Source organism: Salmo salar, chromosome 18, assembly GCF_965601325.2.
Source record: "Salmo salar chromosome 18, fSalSal1, whole genome shotgun sequence".
NCBI lineage: Eukaryota > Metazoa > Chordata > Actinopteri > Salmoniformes > Salmonidae > Salmo > Salmo salar.
Window position 1 is genome coordinate 76,835,991 of NC_138308.1, and position 23,259 is coordinate 76,859,249.

A 23,259-nucleotide genomic window follows, 5' to 3' on the forward strand; every position below is an offset into this window, starting at 1 on the left:
TGGTATAGCCTAAGGCTGGTATAGCCTAACGCTGGTATAGCCTAAGGCTGGTATAGCCTAATGCTGGTATAGCCTAACGCTGGTATAGCCTAACGCTGGTATAGCCTAACGCTGGTATAGCCTAATGCTGGTATAGCCTAACGCTGGTATAGCCTAATGCTGGTATAGCCTAATGCTGGTATAGCCTAAGGCTGGTATAGCCTAAGGCTGGTATAGCCTAACGCTGGTATAGCCTAACGCTGGTATAGCCTAAGGCTGGTATAGCCTAACGCTGGTATAGTACATAGATAGAGCTCTGCCTGTGTAGTATGATGCTAATTTGATAGTTGCTTTTTTTGGTTCTAGTTGCTGTTATATAATTGTTTTCATGTATTAAGTATGGCAAGGGCCATGCTTTACATTGGCATTTAACTGGACTAACTACCAGGAGCACTCTGTATCATTTCCATAATTAGCTAAATTAAGCATATCTGATGATGCAATATAGTCCCATAACAGATTTACTTACACCATGGAATAATGGTTATGTTATGCTAAGTGTTTCCACATCTTGATAACTGTTGTCACTTGCTTTGGTGCTACATAGGTATGGAGTAAGGTACACTCCACGGGCTGGTTTTCCAGACCAAGATTAAGACAAGTCCCGGATTAAAAAAAAAACTTTAAATGGAGAATCTCCATTGAACATTCTTTTTATCCTAGGACTCGCTTTAATCTTTGTCCGGGAAACTGTATATATGCTTTATATTGTCTTTGAACTATAGCAGCAGTAAACCATCTGTCATGTCTCCAGGTGTGGTTCTACAACCAGGCGTGGCACGGTATTGTATCGTTCCTCAATGTGGCCAACAACGCCATCCTGAGAGGCAACCTGCCGCCGGGTCATGACCCCAGGGAGTATGGAATCTCCACCTCCAGCCACCCCCTCAACCTCACCAAGGCTCAGCTTTCCTACCAGGCAATGTAAGTCGGGTTGAATCAGCTCTGGGGTTCCCCTAGGTACAGATCTAGGATCAGTTACCCTTCCCCAATCCTAACTGTAACCATACATGGGGAAAATGCAACGCTGACCCAAGATCAGCATCTAGGGGTAACTTTACCCTATACCTGTTCTATCACCTGTATGACAGGCCAAGTGGAGCCAAAGGGAGGGAGGGAGGGGTTTAGACAGAGGGGGAGGGAGTGAGGGAAGCTGGAGCGTCAGAACGAGTAGCGGGAGTCTGAGACGGAGAGGGGAGAGGGAAAAGTGGAGAGAGGGAGAGGGATAGTATTAGGCTGGCGTATAGATGAATAGGGAGATTGAGAGGATGAGGCCCTCTGAGAAATAAAGAGAAATAGTGATGGGAGAGAAAGGCAGAAAAATAAAGAGTGACGGAGAGAAAGAGAGAAATAAAGACAGAAAGACAGAGAGAAAGACAGAGATATAGATTTGTGTTTGTAATAGCACACTAGAGGCGATCCCATGGGGACCGCCCGCTTTCACATACTGTTGCTTTATAACCCAAGTGATCAGTCTGGAGCCCTGAAGCTCCCCCATGAGATCTCTAGTGTCAATGAGGGCGTTATGGAAGTACAGAACCACAAGCCTTCACTGTCTAATGCAGTCTGAGTCTATCATCGATCTAATTTCCATCATCGAGCAAACCCCTCTCTGAAATGAGGTAATGTAACATATAATAACATATAGTGTAGCATAATACAGAGTAATATAGCATAACATAATTACTTAACATATGAAAACATACAGTAGCATCAAATAGCACTAGCATGACATAACACAGCATAATAAAATAACATGCCGTAACATATCACATCGTAGAATAACATAACATTACATAGCAAAGCATACAGGTGACTGGCAAAATAAAGGAACCGCCAACATTCCCGTGTCCTAATAGGGCGTTGGGCCACCACCAGCCAGAACAGCTTCAGTGCACCTTGGCATAGATTATACAAGTGTCTGGAACTCTATTGGAGGGAGATGACACCATTCTTCCATGAGAATTCCATCATTTGGTGTTTTGTTGATGGTGATGAAAAACGCTGTCTCAGGCGCAGCTCCAAAATCTCCCATAAGTGTTCAATGTGGTTGAGATCTAGTGAATGAGACGGCCATGGCATATGGTTTGCATCGTTTTCATGCTGATCAAACCATTCAGTGACCACTCGTGCCCTGTGGATTGGGGCATTGGCATTCTATGGGGGCATAGCCATGGTAAAATATGGCCAAAATAATGGCCTACCCAACATTTTTATACACTCTAAGCATGGGATGTTAATTGTTTAATCATCTCAAGAACCACACCTGTGTGGAAGCACCTGCTTTCAATATACTTTGTATCCCTCATTTACTCATGTTTCCATTATTATACCTATAGCATAGCATAACATTACATAGCATAACATAAAGCTCTATTTGTGTTGTCCTGTACATCTTTCTCTGTAGATGCTTACTTTTCACACTTTGTTTGCTGAAATGTCAGTTTCGATGTTGAAACCTGATGCGATCCTGTGGACACGATCAATCATGCCACAGATACCATTCAATTCCTTGTTCCTTTGTTGTGTTACCAAGTAAGGTATTTATGTAGTGGCCGGGTGTTAGCAACAGTGGTGAATTAGAGAGAGAAGCTGGCTTGGCTAGAAGATAACGACAGCTTCCAACCCATAAATTCAGCCCAAGACAAATCTCTCTTTCTTTGTCTCTGTTTGTGTCTCTTTGTCTCTCTCTCCTGCTCTCTCAATCTCCATGTGGGCCCTGCCTGTAATTTATTATCCATGATCTAGAGATTAACTTGGGATTCTCCTTCCATGTAAAATGAATTACCAGAGGAAAAAAGCTAGGGTGTCCGTGTCCTATGTGATTGTGCTCGTGTCCCTGCATCATTGCCTTAATTCAAGAGTTATTTCCCACTCAAAGTATGGTTTTCAATTTATCAGATAGGGAAACGTGAAGGGGTGGTTGTGTTCGGGGATAGCTTCTGTCCAGGCATTTTGTTTGACTGACCGCAGTGCTCTGCTAGCGTAAGAAGACACAGTAAATCATCATGGTGGTTCTATGTGACCTGGAGCTTGCCTTCAGTGAGTCAGAGAGAGACCTGTTCAGTCACTAAATCTCCAATGTCCTTTAATAAAAGAGAGCTTGACATTTAGGGCTTTGCGTACGGTCTTCACAGAAGGTATTCGTTTTTCCGGGTAGTTAGAAAGAAACATCCTTTGTCATGAGTTTACTTCTTTTTTTTATTTTTTTTACATTGGTAGCACCAAACAGATGTTGACAAACTAGTAATTATTTGGACAACTAGTCCCTCTGTGTTCAATAGAATGAACAGATTTTCATTATGGCTACATATACTGGAAAATTGTTTACCTAAACAATTGAAAGACAGATGATTATTTGACCACTTCATGATGGTTTTCTAACCCCCCTCCACACCTCCATTTTTGAAGCCGTACCTCACTCTAGACCTTGGGCAAAAACAACTGGAAAGACCAGGCACATTAAAACACATTAAAAGCTTCTCCCCAACTATACAGTTTGTTACTTCACTAGCAGGGTGCGTGTTCCCTCACAGTGATAAGCCGCTAGCCCTTGTTCAGGGTTACCTCATTAGCCAATCACTTGCCTCAAATAATCTTTGGCCCCGTTGAGTGCGGTCTAGATAAGCCTGTTGAAAACTGTTGAAAGTGGGGCAGCACCCACTGCGTCAATTATTTCATGTTTACGCAGCCCAATTACGTCCAGGCCATGGCGGGGCTGCACGTGACGACTAATGTAATATGTTAATTACCTGGCATGTGGTCTGGTGAGAGATTGTGGCAGGGTGGGGAGGGAGGAGGGACGTTTGTGTGTGTGCCTGCCTGTTGGTCTGTCCGTATCTGTATGTGTGTGCGTGGGTGTGAGGAGGCGGTAGAATACACTGTAGTCTGGTTCACAGCTAAATAAGCGGACGCAGCAAGGACGTTTTGACAGCAAAACATTGGAAATTAAGATGTATTCTTACGAAGGAGAGGTCAGCCGCTTCTGAGGAGAGAGAAACGGTTGCGCCTTGCCCCTCGCAAGTGAGTTGGGAAAGAGATGAACTCTTTGAGCCTCTCATTAGATCTTAAGCTAAAGACGTGGTCGCCCACTGCCTGCAATCTGCAATTAGCTAATAAACTACACAAGGGGGTAACTAAGACCTTAACATCTATAATAGCCAACTCCTCTAGTGTTTCTTCTTCAATGTGGATAAAATAGCAAAGAAGAAATCCATTTGGAGGAAGTTTTTTATTTTGGCCCACTCCATACCAGCTAACATGAATAATTTAAGTGCTGTTGAATGACCTCAAACGTCCAGCACCTCTCTGGTGCAGTTTCCATTTCTTGTTTGTGAACTTCCAAAACCACCTCCTACCCGAAACTCTGTTAGATGTGACAGCAGAGAGCAGAAAGAGGGTGATCCATTCATCAAAAGAGACCAGCAGGAGCTCTGAATTGACAGAATGTGAAAGTATGGAAGGCAAGAAAGCACAACATGCCTTTAGCGGGGTGAATGATATTCAAACAGCATGGAGGATCAAGAGTTTCCATGAAGAATCGTCATTGGTTCTCGGAAATGTTTTCAGTAGTTTTGCCTGATTGCATGTCAAAAAGAGAATTCAGTCAAATTGAGTCATCTATTGGTAACAAGCTAATACATAAACTAACAGTATATTATAGAACATAGACAGAAATGATCCAACTGGCCATATTTGACCTATTAACCTGTTAACGACAGACATTCCGCTAGCGGAACCCCGTTCTGCCTGCGGAACCCCTAGCCAACAGCCAATGGCATCGCACGGCGCGAAATACAAAACCAACTAATATACCACAATTTAATTTTCTCAAACAATCAACTATTTTACACCATTTTAAAGATAAGACTCTTGTTAATCTAACCACATTGTCCGATTTCAAAAAGGCTTTACAGCGAAAGCAAAACATTAGATTATGTTGGGAGAGTACATAGACACAAATAATCACACAGCCATTTTCCAAGCAAGCATATATGTCACATAAACCCAAACCGCAGCTAAATGTAGCACTAACCTTTGATGATCTTCATCAGATGACACTCCTAGGACATTATGTTATACAATGCATGCATGTTTTGTTCAATCAAGTTCATATTTATATCAAAAAACAGATGGATATGTACAGCATGTGATGTTCAGAACTAGCATACCCATCGAAAACTTCCGGTGAATTTACTAAATTACTCATGATAAACGTTCACAAAAAACATAACAATTATTTTAAGAATTATAGATACAGAACTCCTTTATGCAATCACTATGTCGGATTTTAAAATAGCTTTTTGGCGAAAGCACATTTTGCAATATTCTCAGTAGATAGCTCGGCCATCACAGGCTAGCTAATTTGACACCCACCAAGTTTGGTGCTCACTAAACTCAGAATTACTATTAGAAAATTTGGATTACCTTTGCTGTTCTTCGTCAGAATGCACTCCCAGGACTTCTACTTCAACAACAAATGTAGTTTTGGTTCCAAATAATCCATAGTTATATTCAAATAGCTCCGTTTTGTTCGTGCGTTCAGGTCACTATCTGAAGGGTGACACGCGAGCGCATTTCGTGACAAAAAAATGCAAAATATTCCATTGCCGTACTTAGAAGCATGTCAAACGCTGTTTAAAATAAATTGTTATGCTATTTTTCTCGTAAAATAGCAATAATATTCCAACCGGGCGACGTTGTATTCATTCAAAGGCTGAAAGAAAAAAATGGAGTGGTCTCGTGGACGCGCATCTCCAGTGTCACTGTTCCCAGGCTGACCACTCACAAATTCTCCTGCTGTTCTTCGCCCAGAGACTGCAGACACCCCATTCCACTTTCTGGCGCCTTCTGAGAGCCAATGGAAGCCTTAGAAAATGTCACGTTACAGCACAGTTGCTGTATTTTCAATAGAGATGCTACAGAAGGACAACAAATTGTCAGACAGGGCACTTCCTGTATGGAATCTTCTCAGGTTTTGGCCTGCCATATGAGTTCTGTTATACTCACAGACACCATTCAAACAGTTTTAGAAACTTTAGAGTGTTTTCTATCCAAATCTACTAATTATATGCATATTCTAGTTTCTGGGCAGGAGTAGTAACCAGATTAAATCGGGTACGTTTTTTATCCGGCCGTGAAAATACTGCCCCCTATCCCAAACAGGTTTTAATTAAACCATATGGGACTTGTCTGCTAATACTCAACATTTGGTCTCATTTTAGTCATTAACCCAAAAACCACCAAGGTGTCAAAAACATCATTTCAAAAACATTTTTTTTTATCCTCCTTAAATGTAAGGACTTTGTCAAGCAACTAGTGAAAAAGTATTATAAAATGTACTATGATTTCATGTTCTCTGCAGCGTACGCACAACCCGGTGTAATTAGAATGCCTATTTAGAATGTCCAGTTTCAATTGACGCAAGTCAGCGTTTGAGCAGGCCACACTGTTTTTTCACAGAGACATTTTGCACAAACACAGTCCTTACAAAGTTATGTCCTGAACTGTGACCAGTTTATTTTTAAATGAAATGTTCAGACATTCACAGAAGTAGTGACAGCGCAACACAATCATCCAAACTGGAAAATGTAGGTTCGCATTGCTCCTAGCGCTAACTGAGGAAAGATTGACATAACACAAGCTATAATATTTAGCTAACTCTCAGCTGACAGAAACCACAATATCAATTAGCTAATAGCAATTATTATTTACAATTCATCACATCATGGGTGAGCTCACCATTGATCGAAATAATTGAGTGAAACACTTTCAAAAAACTCGAAAGTAATCTGACGATGGGTAGTTTGTGCGCTCCAACATGTTTGTTTTTTCCGCATCAAACAAAGGTGAGAAGAGAGGACAATTTGAAACAGTGAGCGCATTCTGACATCACATGCATAAAACAACTCACACTGCGGCGACCATAAGATATTTGGAACTCACGTGTGAAAAGTTTAATATGGAGAAATGAAAAATGATCTCCCTTTTGTGTACTAGTGGTGTGTCTAAACTGAACATTTTGACTCAACAGTCCACTTTGAGATAAAAGCACCACATTTGTCACAGAGGTAGATGTAAGTACCCTGAAAATATATAGATATGGAGCCACCCCTAATTTGGCCCCTTGGAGCCGTGGCAGCCACTATAATTGAAAAATAACTACAAAACATGAATACATTTTTAGCTTTCAGTCAATGTCTCTATACCAAGTTGAGAGTCTCACATTTCAGATGCAATAGCGGACATGCATGAAGTTGGCGGCCCGTCTGTACTTACCACAAATGCTTTATTTGCCATATTTGACAGTGCTCTCAGAGTTTCCATAACTTTTTTTGTTTGTTTTAGCAGTAGCACAGTAAACTTGATCCCAATACTATTGACATATTGAACCATGTTGCGCGCTTTAGTTTAACTCTGTAGGTAGGTCTAAAAACAAGGACGTCCTATCTGAATTCCTCCATCTTTATGCACCTTCGCCATTGGACGTGAGTTGATAGCCCATCGCGTTCCAAAGTTAGAGCTTTAAGTCTGATGGCACCGCTGCCCATATCACTCATATCAGCAGTCATCTTAGGTTGTACCGGTGTGTCAGATTAGCTTAATCACCAATTTATCAGCCTCTGAGTATCACAGAGACACAGCACCGTGAATGAATAGCGCTTTAAATGTTGCTTTAAATGAAATTGATCAAAATAACTGTTCAAAACATGAAAAACATACAAAAGCATATTTCTTTTTACACCAAATTTGACTGTAAATGTGTGGATCTTTTTTAAATATGTTTATTTAGGGGACTTAAAACCATTTACTTGTGTTACAAAAAGTTAATAAAATAAAAAGTGTTACAGCTTGACATACAATCATCACCATAAAAAATGACTCCTGTTGGTGCTTTCAGGGTTATAAATATGCTGGCACTTTTAGAGTTCTAAATATGTTGATGCTTTTAGGATTAATTAAGTAGAAACTCTTATCCAGAGCAACTAAAGTATAGGTAAAACATTTCAGTAGCATTTGTGTTCATTCCAGGTCAAAGGCAAGATTAACGACAAGACTGGGGCAGAAAGTGTGAGATTTCACTCAGAATGAAACTCAACACCTGGAAAGGTTATGAGGCTTACTTCCACCAAAAGGCCTCTTGACCATCCCTCCATCTACGGCCCCTGAGGGCTAAGCAGACATTGGCCTCAGATCCCTGGACTACTTTTAACAAGGGCCCATAGGGGTCCGGTCAAAAGTAGTGCACTATATAGGGAATAGGGTGCCATTTGGAATGCATCCAATGTTAAGTTCATAACATACTTCTAGAACAGGATTTTTTTTCCCTCTTTACCACTGTGACCCTATCTGCTCCCTAGAGTCCTCGCGTGTTAGGACTAATTGTCAGGTGAAAGGTCTGAGTGGCCTCTGGCTCTTGTTTGTTAGTAAAGGAAGTATATGGGTTTCAAATGTGTCCTCGGTTTACCTCTGGCTACTCCTACTGTTTCCTAGTGAGTCATTAATCCATTATGGGAAAGAAGCAAAACAAGGGAAACACTATTTTGTAAGTGGTGACTGCATCATGGGAAACGCACGGAAACAAAACACTTATAGAATTATAAAAACAAGCTGTTCACACACCAGACTAAATATTGTATGGCCCTTTAGGACTGATCTGTACGGGTTTAGGCCAGGTTACTGTAGAGGACATGACAGAAGATGTAAAAGAGTAATGAATACATTTCATGATTGATGGATCGATACTAGGAAAAAATCAATCACTCTTAATGGTGGAGTTCAATATTTTACAACTTCATGCTAGATGGTTCTGCACACTGAAAGTAGTCTGTGGGCCGGGGGAAACTGTAATCCATTGTTCGGTTTTCTTTAAGAGGTCCCTTCACCTTACTTTATCTACCGCTAGCTTGTTAGAAATTCATGGCAGTGATTGGGTCATGTGGGACCTGGGAAAAAAAGGCTAAATCAACTGAAATAAACTCAATTATTTGGTTTGACCTTACTTATAGGTGATTTGGCAATTGTTTTGCTCCCATCACGATGTATTTTTAGTTAGCCGTTGCTACAGTTAGCTGACGTTTGTAGTGGCTGTTTAAAGAAAACCAAATCAGAGATTAGGGTTTATCATCTAACATTGAGTTGTAAAATACTAAACTTCCCCTTTAAAACAATTGACCCTTTATCAGTTCTAGAAATATCAACCAGACCTATTGATCATGCTAGAAGATCACACAGTATCCAACTTGTACTCAACTTCCTGTTTTCTCTCCTTCAGGGCCGCCACCTCCACCGATGTGGTGGTGTCCATCTGTGTCATCTTTGCCATGTCCTTCATCCCAGCAAGCTTCGTCCTCTTCCTCATCCAGGAGCGTGTCAGCAAGGCCAAACACTTGCAGTTTGTCAGTGGCGTCAACCCGACCGTCTACTGGGTCGCCAACTTCGCCTGGGATATTGTAGGCTATCTTCATTAGAGAATTTAATAGTACAGAATTCAACGTTATTGTCCAATGTGAATTGTAAATGTGTCTTTTTGCTGTCTTATGTCATTCCCAACCCCCCGGACATCATACATACACACATGCAAGGCACAGGGTCAGCCACAGAGAAGGGCCCCTGGAACACATTAGGTGTTAAGATCTTGCTCAAGGGCAAAACAGCAGTTACCTGACACTGCTCTATGTTCACTACATACTTCAGTCTGAGACTGCCATCATTGAAGTCATTTGGGGTGTTGTCAAAATGAGGGGTGTTGTACAAAACAAAGTCATCAGCAATTGGATCATTTCTAACCAACTCGAGTATCAAAGCCAATGAAAGATTATCAAAATGCTGCGTAACCCACATGTGTTCTGGCTCTGACCCAACCCATCAGATTGGTTAGAATATGTTTGCATTCTAGATATCGTCAAGGAGGCACTCAGATCTTGACTCATTGCAGAGAAGAAACAAACCTGTGTGGGGTGACGTTTTGACGTTTGGTTAGTCAGGCAACAATGGCAGTTGGTGGCACCTGAGATTCTGATGCCAGCAAACCTTCGGTTTCTCCGCCATCTTACCCCTAATTGGTGACCACACCAGGGGGTACACAATGGCCTTCTACTGTCCACCGTGAGGAAGGGATGGATGAGAATGAACCTAAAATAAAAGTATAGAAACCACAACCAAATTATTCCTGGATGTTGTAATTGGTAGAGCGATGATTGCAGAGGGATTGGAAAGTGGTCACAAGTGAGACGTGTAGAATACCCCACTAGCCTTTCCATCAGTGCCACACGATGCATCTTGGATTGCTGTTAACGGTTTCCATATTGGGACAGCCTGCGTCTCAGCACATTATGCATCACTAAGTATATTTGGATAAGGATACATTGGAGTAGATCATCCATAGGCTGTATAGAACGAATACTCATCAGCAACATTAATGGCAAATGTACCTGTGATCGCAATGGCTGCTAGGAAGTCCATGCCTGAGTAACTGTTATTGGCAAGCGTTGAATTATTGACACCGGCTGTTCTGATTTGTTGTGCTCAACAAGCTTAGCAGTGGCAAAAAGTGATGCAAAGTGGTAGAACATGATCACATTCCCTCAGGCTTAATGGCGGTAAACCGTCTATCAGGTAACTCAGAACTATTAGCCATTATGCTGGATGAATGCTAACAAAGTGAAAGACAAATGTAATTATGCAGAGAGTCACATTTTTTTAGGAATGCGGTCGAAAAACTCTGTCAGATGGTGAGCTTAAGCATTTCCGTTCTCCCTGAATGCTTCCCAATGGGACAGTGAAGCATTTGGGCTTCTTTTGGCTGTATACTTAAAAGGTATTGAATGTAGATGCTGCAATGATTACAAATATTATACCCCCCAAAAATTGCTAACCTCCCATGTTATTGTAAAGGTGAGAGGTTTGCATGTCTTCGGGGCATGATATTTGTGCATCTGTAGCTTTCTGACTTATCATTATTCACGATTCATTCAGGATTATCTAGCGAAAATGCTTAAGCTCACCATCTGACAGAGCTTTTCGACCGCATTCAATACCATTCCTTTAAAAGATATGAGGCACAGAGGGGGAACTGTGGAGTAGAAGTTTGCAAATCACATATGTTCTTTTTATTTGTATATATAGTTTTTTCCCCCACATCGATTCATCATGCCTATTGCAGTATTTAGCGATTCATTAGCCAATATCATGATTGTAAAACTTGTTTCAGATAGAATATTGATATTCTTATATACAGTTGAAGTCGGAAGTTTACATACACTTAGGTTGGAGTCATTAAAACTCGTTTTTCAACCACTCCACAAATTTCTTGTTAACAAACTATAGTTTTGGCAAGTCAGTTAGGACATCTGCTTTGTGCATGACACAAGTCATTTTTCCAACAATTGTTTACAGACAGATTATTTCACTTATAATTCACTGTATTACAATTCCAGTGGGTCAGAAGTTAACGTACAGTAAGTTTACTGTGCCTTTAAATAGCTTGGAAAATTCCAGAAAATGATGTCATGGCTTTAGAAGCTTCTGATAGGCTAATTGACATCATTTGAGTCAATTGGAGGTGTATCTGTGGATGTATTTCAAGGCCTACCTTCAAACTCAGTGCCTCTTTGCTTGACATCATGGGAAATCAAAAGAAATCAGCCAAGAACTCAGAAAAAAGAATTGTAGACCACCACGAGTCTGGTTCATCCTTGGGAGCAATTTCCAAACGCCTGAAGGTACCACGTTCATCTGTACAAACAATAGTACGCAAGTATAAACACCATGGGACCATGCAGCCGTCATACCGCTCAGGAAGGAGATGCGTTCTGTCTCCTAGAGTTGAACGTACTTTGGTGCAAAAAGTGCAAATCAATCCCAGAAACACAGCAAAGGACCTTGTGAAGACGCTGGAGGAAACAGGTAGAAAAGTATCTATATCCACAGTAAACCAAGTCCAATATCGACATAACCTGAAAGGCCGATCAGAAAGGAAGAAGCCACTGCTCCAAAACCTCCATAAAAAAGCCAAACTACTGTTTGCAACTTCACATGGGGTCAAAGATCATACTTTTTGGAGAAACGTTTTGGAGAAACTTTTTGGAAGAAATAAAAATAGAACTGTTTGGCCATGATGACCATTGTTATGTTTGCAGGAAAAAGGGGGAGGCTTGTAAGCCGAAGAACATCATCCCAACCGTGAAGCACGGGGGTGGCAGCATCATGTTGTGGGGGTGCTTTGCTGCAGGAGGGACTGGTGCACTTCACAAAATAGATGGCATCATGAGGCAGGAAAATTAAGTGGATATATTGAAGCAACATCTCAAGACGTCCGTCAGGAAGTTAAAGCTTAGTCGCAAATGGGTCTTCCAAATGGACAATAACCCCAAGCATACTTCCAAAGTTGTGGCACAATGGCTTAAGGACAACAAAGTCAAGGTATTGGAGTGACCATCACAAAGCTCTGGCCTCAATCCGATAGAAAATTTGAGGGCAGAACTGAAAAAGCGTGTGCCGCGCAAGGAGGCCTACAAACCTGACTCAGTTACACCAGCTCTGTCAGGAGGAATGGGCCAAAATTCACCCAACTTATTGTGGGAAGCTTGTGGAAGGCTACCTGAAACGTTTGACCCAAGTTAAACAATTTAAAGGCAATGCTACCAAATACTAATTGAGTGTATGTAAACTTTTGACCCGCTGGGAATGTAATGAAAATAAATAAAACCTGAAAAATCATTCTCTCTACAATTTTTCTGACATTTCACATTCTTAAAATAAAGTGGTGATCCTAACTGAACTAAGACAGGGAATTTTTACTAGGATTAAATGTCAGGAATTGTGAAAAACTGGGTTTAAATGTATTTGGCTAAGGTGTATGTAAACTTCCGACTTCAACTGCACTACAGTTTGGTACATTGCGAGATGGTTTTCATTAGATTTGTCCAGTCAGGCCAGCCTCAGACTCGTCTCCTCATATGAAGGGGAATAGATTGCTCTCTTGTTAATGAGCAAATGAAAGAGGGTAGCTGGGAAAGCGAATTGAAACCTAATCTATAGAATTCACATTTTACTGGAGTTCAACATATTTTCTTTCAGAGGGTGTATCTACATAGTCCAATAAGGGGTTGTGTATTTTATTACAGTGTAACTACATAGTCCAATAAGGGGTTGTGTATTTTATTACAGTGTAACTACATAGCCCAATAAGGGGTTGTGTATTTTATTACAGTGTAACTACATGGTCTAATAAGGGGCTAAACATGCTTTATTACAGTGTAACTACAGTCTAATGGGTTTTGTGTGCTTTATTACAGTGTAACTACATAGTCCCGTGTCTAATAGTCATCGTCATCTTCCTGTGCTTCCAACAAAAAGCCTACGTGTCCCTTTCTAACCTACCAGCTTTGATTCTGCTACTGATGATGTATGGGTAAGTAGAGCCAAAATGATATCCATATTTTTATGTGCTGACTTACTCAGTTCAAAGAAGTTTCAGGAGAAGTAAGAACATTGTGATTGGACTATAGATGTAATGTTCATATGGAGCAAGAAGTTTGAAATGTTCGTATTGCGGTACGAGAAGGTCAAGTTGACCCACATAGTGCTTAGTCAGCAAACATCTCATGCATTCTACAAATAATATTTGAGGGTTGTTCAACTTCAAATTCACAGTTTTCCACATGGTATGCCACAGTCAATACAGTCCAGTGAGCTCTAAACGTGTTGGGACAGTGACACAGTTGTCGTTGTTTTGGCTCTGTACTCCAGCACTTTGGATTTGAAATGATAGAATGACTATGAGGTTAAAGTGCAAACTGTTCCTTCAAGTCTGTATACCCCTCTTCATGTATCTCCCCCTGTCGCATTTCATACTGTGCTGTTTAAATAGTCAAATATGAAAACTGAAGCTTCTATGCAGTTAACCGTCTGTGTTTTCAGGTGGTCTATCACACCCATGATGTACCCAGCCTCGTTTATCTTCAACGTCCCCAGCACGGCCTACGTGGTGCTGACCTGCATCAACCTCTTCATCGGCATCAATGGGAGCGTGGCCACCTTCATCATGGAGTTGTTCGCTGATGATGTAGGTGATGCGGGTTGCCTCTTTCCTAAGTCTTCATTGTTACGGTGTCCATATTAAGACAGCTTCGGAGTAACAAGGGATAGGTGTCTGTGTCCTTTTGGCTGTCCTAATGTGGACACCGTACATACTGGGAGGAAAATACACACATTTATCAAAGAAACGATTGCTCACTCGACTATTATATCAGGGTGATTACATTTTTGTCTAGCTAATTGATCCCTTTCCTCAATATACCACTGTGTATTTGTGTGTATGCTTTCAACTAGTTCGAGGGAGATTTTTCCACCTGGAATTGCTTTTTTTGCTTTTAACCCACTCGATGAGTTTCAAAGGTGGTATTTTAAATTCACTTTAATGTTTAATTGTGAGGTGAGAATTGTGCCTTTGTAGAATGTGCTTCATCCATCTTTCATTCATACCAAAACCTTCCCTTTCTCCCTGGAGAATCAAAAGACAAAGAAGGAGAAAAGAGAAATAAAGAAAGTAACTAAGAGAAAAAGACAACTGGAGAGAGTTAAGAAGATAGGTAGCAACAATGAGAGCGGTAGAGTGAGAGATGCCATTTTTCAGTGTCATGGTTGCTTTTGTTTAGACTGAATTGTCAGTTATCAAAAACATGGCTGTTTCAATACTTACCAAGATAACAATGAGTTAACTTCATGGAAAATACTCATACACTGAACAAAAATATAAATGCAGCATGTAAAATGTTGGTCCCATGTTTTATGAGCTGAAATAAAGAATCCCATACATTTTCCAAAAAGCTTATTTCTCTCAAATGTTGTGCTCATTAGTTTACATCCCTCTTACTGAGCATTTCTCCTTTGCCAAGATAATCCAACCTCCTGACAGGTGTGGCATATCAAGAAGCTGATTAATACCACCATTACACAGGTGCACCTTGTGCTGGGGACAATAAAAGGCCACTTTAAAATTAGCAGTTTTGTCAAACAACACAATGCCACCGATGTCTCACGTTTTGAGTGAGTGTGCAATTGTCATGCTGAGTGCAGGAATGTCCACCAGAGCTGTTGCCAGAGAATTGAATGTTAATTTCGCTACCATAAGCTGCCGCCAATGTCGTTTTAGAGAATTTGGCAGTACGTCCAACCAGCCTCACAAGCATAGACCACATGTAACCACGCCAGCCCAGGACCTTCACATCCGGCTTCTTCACCTGTGGGATTGTCTGATGTGGGGTGTGGTGGTGCTGAGGAGTATTTCTGTCTGTAATAAAGCACCTTTGTGGTGAAAAACTAATTCTGATTGGCTGGGCCTAGCTCCCCAATGGGTGGGCCTGGCTGCCAAGGGGTGGGCCTATCCCCTCCAAGGCCCACCCATGGCGCCACCCCTGCCCAGTCATGTGAAATCCATAGAATAGGCCCTAATTAATTCATTTAAATTTAGTGATTTCCGAATATATAAATGTAACTCAGTAAAATCTTTGAAATTGTTGCATGTTGCGCTTATATTTTTGTTCAGTATATTTATACTAAGGACAACATTTTCTTAGTTTAACCATTCTTTATAAGCTGGAACCAGGCCCCCAGTGTCTGCTCTGCTGGGCAGATAATGCGTGGAAACCTAGCGGTGCCAGAATCCCTGGTCCAAACATTTTTTTACGCTCTGAAATGTGTTTATAATGATGAAGTTCAATCCCCAACGTTAATTATTTTAACGTTCGCCACGGTGTGTGTGTGTGTGTGTGTGTGTGTGTGTGTGTGTGTGTGTGTGTGTGTGTGTGTGTGTGTGTGTGTGTGTGTGTGTGTGTGTGTGTGTGTGTGAGAGAAAGAGAGAGAGACCATTTGTGCTTATCCATGTGTGCACATCCCTAGTGAGTGTGTGCGTGGTTATCAGTGGAGGCTCCTCAGAGGAGGAAGGGGAGGACCAACCTCCTCAGTGATTTTCAGAAAAAGAAAACCATTTATCCTTTTATGATAAGACTGTACTAAGTATAATCACGTCACCAAATAATCGATTAAAACATACTATTTTGCGAAGGCGGTCTACAGTAGCCTCAACAGCACTCTGTAGGGTAGCACCATGGTGTAGCCTGAGGACAGCTAGTTTCCATCCTTCTCTGGGTACATTGACATCAATACAAAACCTAGGAGACTCATGGTTATCACCCCCTTCCATAGACTTACACAGTAATTATGACAACTTCCGGAGGACAGCCTCCAACCTATCAGAGCTCTTGCAGCATGAACTGAAATGTTGTCCACATTTTTTCCACCCAATCAAAAGATCAGAGAAATAATCTAGTGCTGAAAGCATAAGATACAGCTAGCACTGCAGTGCATAAAATGTTGTGAGTAATTGACTCAAAGAGAGAGAAAGACAATAGTTGAACAGTTTTGAACAAATTAATGTCTTCCAAAATGAAGGTGAAGCAAGAGAGAGATTTTGTCATTTTTTTAGATAGCAAATGCAGCTAGCTAGTTTAGCCTACTAAAACACCCTGCTCAAACAGAGGGATGCTATGTTAGCTAGCTGGCTATGACTATCCAACACAACACTGGAACTCTTCCAAGTCAAGGAAAGCTTTTGGTTTTACTAATTTATTGCCACCAGGGCCCGCCGGTGTAAGTACTAAACTGCTTATTGACTGCACACTGTAGCGTTACTGCATGATTGAAGCAGGTTTACTAACACGTTAGTTCTATTAGCTATGTAGACTATGACGTTACTTTAGCTAATATGCTGACAACGATGTAGGCTGCGTGTAGCGGTTATGATATGGTTTGGCTTGGAAAGGTTTTTTCACCTGGTCACATACAGCTGATGTGTTGTGCATTGACGTCCACAAGCGACGAAGGGAAAAGGTGAGAGGAGGAGAGCGTATAGATGCGAGAAGGAATATGACGTGACTGTTATGAAACTGTGTTTACACATGATCGGGGTGTATTCATTCCGACGATTCTGTTGAAAACATTTTCTTAAACGTAACAAAACGAGAATAAACGTACAGTACCTGAATTTGTCCAATAGAAACTCTCCTTTGCACCTGTTGGACTAATGATCACACCCTATATCAGCTAGAGGCAAGCGGAAGTGTGCAAGGTGGTATTGACTGTGTCACTGTCTGTCCATGTGTCACCTCAAATGTTTCTCTCGACCTGTGTGCAACTACCTTGTAAAGTTTCATTCGTAGACTATGTTGTAGCAACCTCATGATGGGTATAGGGAAAATTTGAATATCATGTACTAGCCTAAATCTATCACTGTTACATTGAACTGGGTGAATGGAATATGAATGACAGTCATCCAATATGGTAATAGAAATGAGGCCATGCTCATGAAAAAAACGAAATTGTACTACCTCATCTTAAACGGCACTGACCGCCACTGGTGCTTATCCTCTCTAGGGTATGTGGGACGAAATCGTCCCACCTACTCAACAGCCAGTGGAATCCCGTGGCGCAATATTCAAATACCTTAGAAATGCTATTACTTCAATTTCTCAAACATATGACTATTTTACAGACAAGACTCTCGTTAATCTAACCACACTGTCCGATTTCAAAAAGGCTTTACAACGAAAGCAAAACATTAGATTATGTCAGCAGAGTACCCAGCCAGAAATAATCAGACACCCATTTTTCAAGCTAGCATATAATGTCACATAAACCCAAACCACAGACAAATGCAGCACTAACCTTTGATGATCTTCACCAGATGACACTCCTAGGACATTATGTTATACAATACATGCATGTTTTGTTCAATCAAGTTCATATTTATATCAAATATTCTGAGTAGATAGCTCGCCATCACGGGCTAGCTATTTTGACACCCACCAAGTTTGGCCCTCACCAAATTCAGATTTACTATAAGAAAAATTGGATTACCTTTGCTGTTCTTCGTCAGAATGCACTCCCAGGACTTCTACTTCAATAACAAATGTTGGTTTGGTTCAAAATAATCCATAGTTATGTTCAAATATCCTCTGTTTTGTTCGTGCGTTCAAGACACTATCCGAAGGGTGACGAAGGGTGACGCGCCCGACGCGTTTCGTGACAAAAAAAATCTAAATATTCCATTACCGTACTTCGAAGCATGTCAACCGCTGTTTAAAATCAATTTTTATGCGATTTTTCTCGTAAAAAAGCGATAATATTCCGACCGGGAAACCCTGTTTTCGTTCAAAGACGAAAAAATAAAAACATGGTGTCGGCTCGTGCACGCGCCCCCAGTCTCATATTTCTCTGATCGACCACTATCCAAATGCGCTACTGTTTTTCAGCCTGGGACACCAGAGTCATCATTCACCATTCTGCCGCCTTCTGAGAGCCTATGGGAGCCGTAGGAAGTGTCACGTTACAGCAGAGATCCTCAGTTTTCAATAAAGAGAGTGTAGAAGGCCAAGAAATGGTCAGAGAGGGCACTTCCTGTAAGGAATCTTCTCAGGTTTTTGCCTGCCATATGAGTTCTGTTATACTCACAGACACCATTCAAACAGTTTTAGAAACTTTAGGGTGTTTCTATCCAAATCAAACAATTATATGCATATTCTAGTTTCTGGGCAGTAGTAATAACCAGATTAAATCGGGTACGTTTTTCATCCGTCTGTGCAAATACTGCCCCCTACCCTAGAGAGGTTATCCATGTATTTGTGTGCGTGTGTGTGCAAGTGAGAGTGTGTTGTAAGCACTTCACTCCGACAAGTTGCAACATCAGGTTCCCCATCTGAGCTTCCACTTCAAAAGTCAGCTAACTCTAATCTCCACTCCAACCTGAGCAATATCTTGGCTTCACTGACTTTGTCATATGCTCCTGTCCTTTGAACATTCATCTTCTCTCCACCCTCTCTGGTTTCTCAGACATAGCTTAATGTCGGCGGTCTCCTTTTTACATCACCAGACAACCTCATTTGCATAGAGATTTCATTATTGCCATTGCCGTCGTTCATCATTGATTTGTCTTTGGTTTGTCTTTCCGCTGACAACCTCCCCATCAAACAAAATCATATTTTTGTTGTCACTTGTTTTCCCATATATTTATCAGTATTGTTTTGGCGAATCTCATTCGTAAGGGGCTCTGGCAATAATAATGGAGCCCGTGCCGGTCACTGCCAATTTGTGAGAGTGACTTACCAGGCTCTTCCTTGTCAAGGGCATTTGCCTAGTGTATTGGAAAGCCTGCTGTGTAGTGTAGCTCTGAGGGTCAATTGAGACATGTCAGACAGGGGACAATAACAGCCCAGCTATCACTCCTGGGGATGTCAATGCAGATACGAGCCCTGTAGTTGGCCACGGTCCCGGACTGATGCATCACTTATCCTACCAATCGACTGTCAGAGTTGAACTGTCACTGTTGGACCGCCTGGAAAAATAGGCTGCGACATGCCGGGATGTTGTCGGTTTCCACATTTCCTCTGTTCTGTTCTGATAAACCCGATGAACAGAGAGGAGCCAAAATGTCTGACGTAGATAAGAATGCACAAGACCCCCCCCCCCCCCCACCCACCACACACCACACACACACACACACACACACACACACACACACACACACACACACACACACACACACACACACACACACACACACACACACACACACAGTTAAGCGCAACAGGTTGTATTGAGATACCTGGCAGCTCGATCTTTCTCCGTCGTCTCTATTTCCACGCTTTCATGCTTTTATTCCTTCGCTTCCACCCTGTGCTGCGACGATAGCTAAAATGGGAACAGCGTAGTTGAAGTTCTCTTCGTTCATTTATTTCTCCACTGAAGGTCAAAGTGAATAGCAAAGTGAATATGGGATGATGACTGGTAGTCTAGAGGGAATATTTTACAAAAAAAAGCCAAATCTTGAGACAAAAGCAAAGCACACTACAGCATCACATTTAGTACTTTATGTCCCAGTTTTATCTGGAGACTGAGCGAGGGAGCATGGAAGATCCCCCCCCCCCCATGCTACCTGAGCATCGCATCAATCGCAGCCTGCCTTGCATACATGAGACAGCACCTGAGTCAATAGACCAGCCGCTAGCCACTCAGACAAGCCTGTAGGGCATGGATCTGGCCAGGCTAGGGGCAGGGTGAGTCGGGAGGGAGGAAGTTGATGGGGCTGTATTAGTCAGGGACATTATGTAGTTTCATTGTAGTGTGCTATATGCTTTGAGGTGACATGCTTTGGCGTAGTGATGTGTGTGGGTGGTGGTGGGAGTGATATGTGTTTAAATACAGGAAAATGTGTGTTTATCAGCTGTCCACATCTTTTAGTGTATAATATAGTGTTTTGTATATGCAGTACTGTGCTATGTTACATTCCATTTGTGATGTATTGTACATTACTGATTATGAAGTTTCAATTTAATTCCCTTTACACATCTAGTTTGAGAAATCAGCTAACGGTCGCAATCCCCACGACGCTTCCAGCCATATATTTTCCTTTTCGGAAGTCCCTCCGGTGAAGATGGAGGCGATGCTTGGGGAATATGAACACTAAAGCAATATGGGTCAGACGAGAGCCTTGGAGATTTTTCCCCTTCAGAACCCATTCAGAGATGATTTATAGGCATATAGCGCAAACTTTGAAGAAAATTGTCAAGCGTTTCATCATTGCCTAAAAACCTCTTTGATCTCCTTGATAAACACCCAGTCGAGAGAAGATCTGTTATTTCACATATTGATCTCCAATTAGGTCTCTATTTCTTCAAATCCTTCTCGATGACAAATGGACCCTCGGCCGCACAAGGTCATTGGTTTGCTTTTATTATTTAATTTTTCCCAATTCACTTATGTTTCTAAATTCAGGCTCTTTTAGCCTTTTGCCAGCTTCTTGAAGTTTGACCATGCCGATTAACACTTTTACGTATAGTTCAGTAGGAATAGGCCCAGAATGTGTTGATATGACCAGATATATTCAAATTGAGCTTCTTAGCATTGAAAATAAAAGGTAACTATGTAATACATTATATGGATGGCAAGATTATTAGCCAAGATATCACGCTTGACATTTTAGTTGGCTAGCATGTGCCTTAAGTCTTTGAGAAAACAGGTAGAAGTTCAATAAGACCGAGATGAATTGGCAGACATATTGCTTGGCATTTGAGAGTTAGCTGTGACACCATAATCAATTAGGTATTTTTGTTTTGCATTCATACTTGCCTGCAGGGAAATTAGGCCTGGACTGCCCAGTTACTCCCTGGCAGAAATGCTCAGATTGCTGCTGCATGTAAACTAGCTGTGACTTTCCAACTCTAACCTTTGATCTGTAGCTTAAGTTTGGCCATTAGGAGAAGATAACATATTTACTTGAAGTTGAGCTACATTATTACTGCTGTATACCCAGACGTCATACATGAAGTCCTAAACCAAATTTGTTTTAATGATGATGGTAGTAAGTTACCATCCATGACCAAAGAGCCCAATTCCATCCATAACAGATGAAGGAAACTGTACTGCTAAATTCATCCTGAATGTTTTCTCTACTATCTTAGAAAAAAGGTGCTATCTAGAACCTAAAACGGTTCTTCGGCTGTCCCCATTGAAGAACCCTTTTTGGTTATCCAAATGGGTTCTTACATGGAACCAAAAAGGGTTCTACCTGGTACCAAAAAGGGTACTCCTATGGGGACAGCTGAAGAACCCCTTTGGAACCCTTTTTTCTAAGATTGTATGACAGGTGTTCACTGCTTCACATCCAACATGCTGCAAAAGCTCTCTGTGGACATTGCCATTGGGTAGTGCCTCTAAACCACACCTGTGCTTAAAATATAGCAGAAACAGTGTGTGTGAACCACAATTGATTGAATCTACAAGTCATTGAGTTGCAGACCAAGTAAATCCTTTCATTGATGCCATTCCTCAAACTAGAGGAAAACATTGCAAAGCAACAACTCTCCATGAATAAATCTGACAACGATAAGGTGCCATCTGTCGTTCTCATCTGCCGCCCCACATTGCACCATGTTAAGAAATGCATGGCACTTTTTGCCTACCAAAAGAGGAAACAGAGAATTTATGGTTTTTCTCAATATACGCTAGTGTCTTTGAAGACTTTCCTGAGACCAAACGTATGCATTATGCATAACCTTGCTTTAGAACAGGCAGAAGTGGCAATATCTTTCCTCCATCTCTCTCATTCTCTCTCTATTCATCTATCCCTCTGATTCACTCTCCCCCCTCTCTTTATTCCCTCAATCCTCTGTAATGAAAGCGATGTGGAGAGCTGAGACTGGCGTTGTAGTAGTCAGTGCAGTCTGGCTGTCTTTCATTCCTTCTTCACTTAATTAATTAGGGCTTGTGTGCTTTAAAAGGCGCCATCGTTCCACAGTATAGCCACAGGGAGGAGAAGGGATTTCAGGAGGGGTGGCTTAATCAGGAAGGACCAGATATGAACGGGCCTAACCTAAGTAATTAAACAGCCAATAAGATGGCTGTGAATTTGTGCGATAGTGTGACTGTGTGCCTGTAGGTTTGTATTTTATTGCAAGTGGGAAAGTGAGAAGTGGGTGTGTATATCATTCTGAATGTGTTCATCTTTCAAAGTCTCGGGGCTTGAGATGAGAAAGTTTCCATCTGTATGTGTGAGCAGCTGTTCCTGCCCTCACATTACGCGGGTGAGAGAGACATCACTGAGCGAGAAAGCGTGCCCCTTAATAACGAGTCAAGAAGCCGAGGCTCATTTCCATGTCATTTGGCGCCCCACTCAAGCACGCAGTGTGCCTCCGCTGATGAGCAAGCATGGATGATGTGCTTTAATTATCTGGCGAGTGTCGGAAAACTCGAAACTCCACGAACACTCTTTTACCGCCGCCGGGGGTTCCAAACCCGCTGCTTCCCTCAGGTCACTCGACAGACTCGTGCCTTGGTGGGTGCAACACAGACGCATCCAGCGGGTTCTCTGTCACGTGTCACCCCTAATACCAATCTGCCCTTATGTCTTGCAGTCTTTCTTGTCTTTTATGCGTCGCTAATGCATTGTTGTTGTTTTTCTGTTTGTGTTTTTTTCTCCCACAGAACATCTCAAAAATCAATGGTATTGTGAAGCAGGTGCTGCTGATTTTTCCGCACTTCTGTCTGGGTCGAGGGCTCATCGACATGGGCAAGAACCAGGCTATGGCCACCTTGTACGAAAGCTTTGGTGAGCATCCACCCAACCACCTTCGGAGTAAATCGAAGGATGGTGAAACTATTCAA

At 41.7% G+C, this 23,259-nt stretch overlaps 1 protein-coding gene across 2 annotated transcripts in view; it reads left to right on the forward strand.

The window, feature by feature from the left end:
- LOC106577627 (phospholipid-transporting ATPase ABCA1) overlaps positions 1-23,259 on the forward strand; it is a 229,420-nt gene that overhangs the window by 157,098 nt on the left and 49,063 nt on the right. For both annotated transcript variants that reach the window (XM_014155904.3, XM_014155905.3), the window contains exons 36-40: positions 794-963; positions 9,314-9,491; positions 13,338-13,453; positions 13,963-14,107; positions 23,080-23,203. In XM_014155904.3, the coding sequence (XP_014011379.3) occupies positions 794-963; positions 9,314-9,491; positions 13,338-13,453; positions 13,963-14,107; positions 23,080-23,203 (733 nt within the window). The remainder of the gene's footprint in view (positions 1-793; positions 964-9,313; positions 9,492-13,337; positions 13,454-13,962; positions 14,108-23,079; positions 23,204-23,259) is intronic.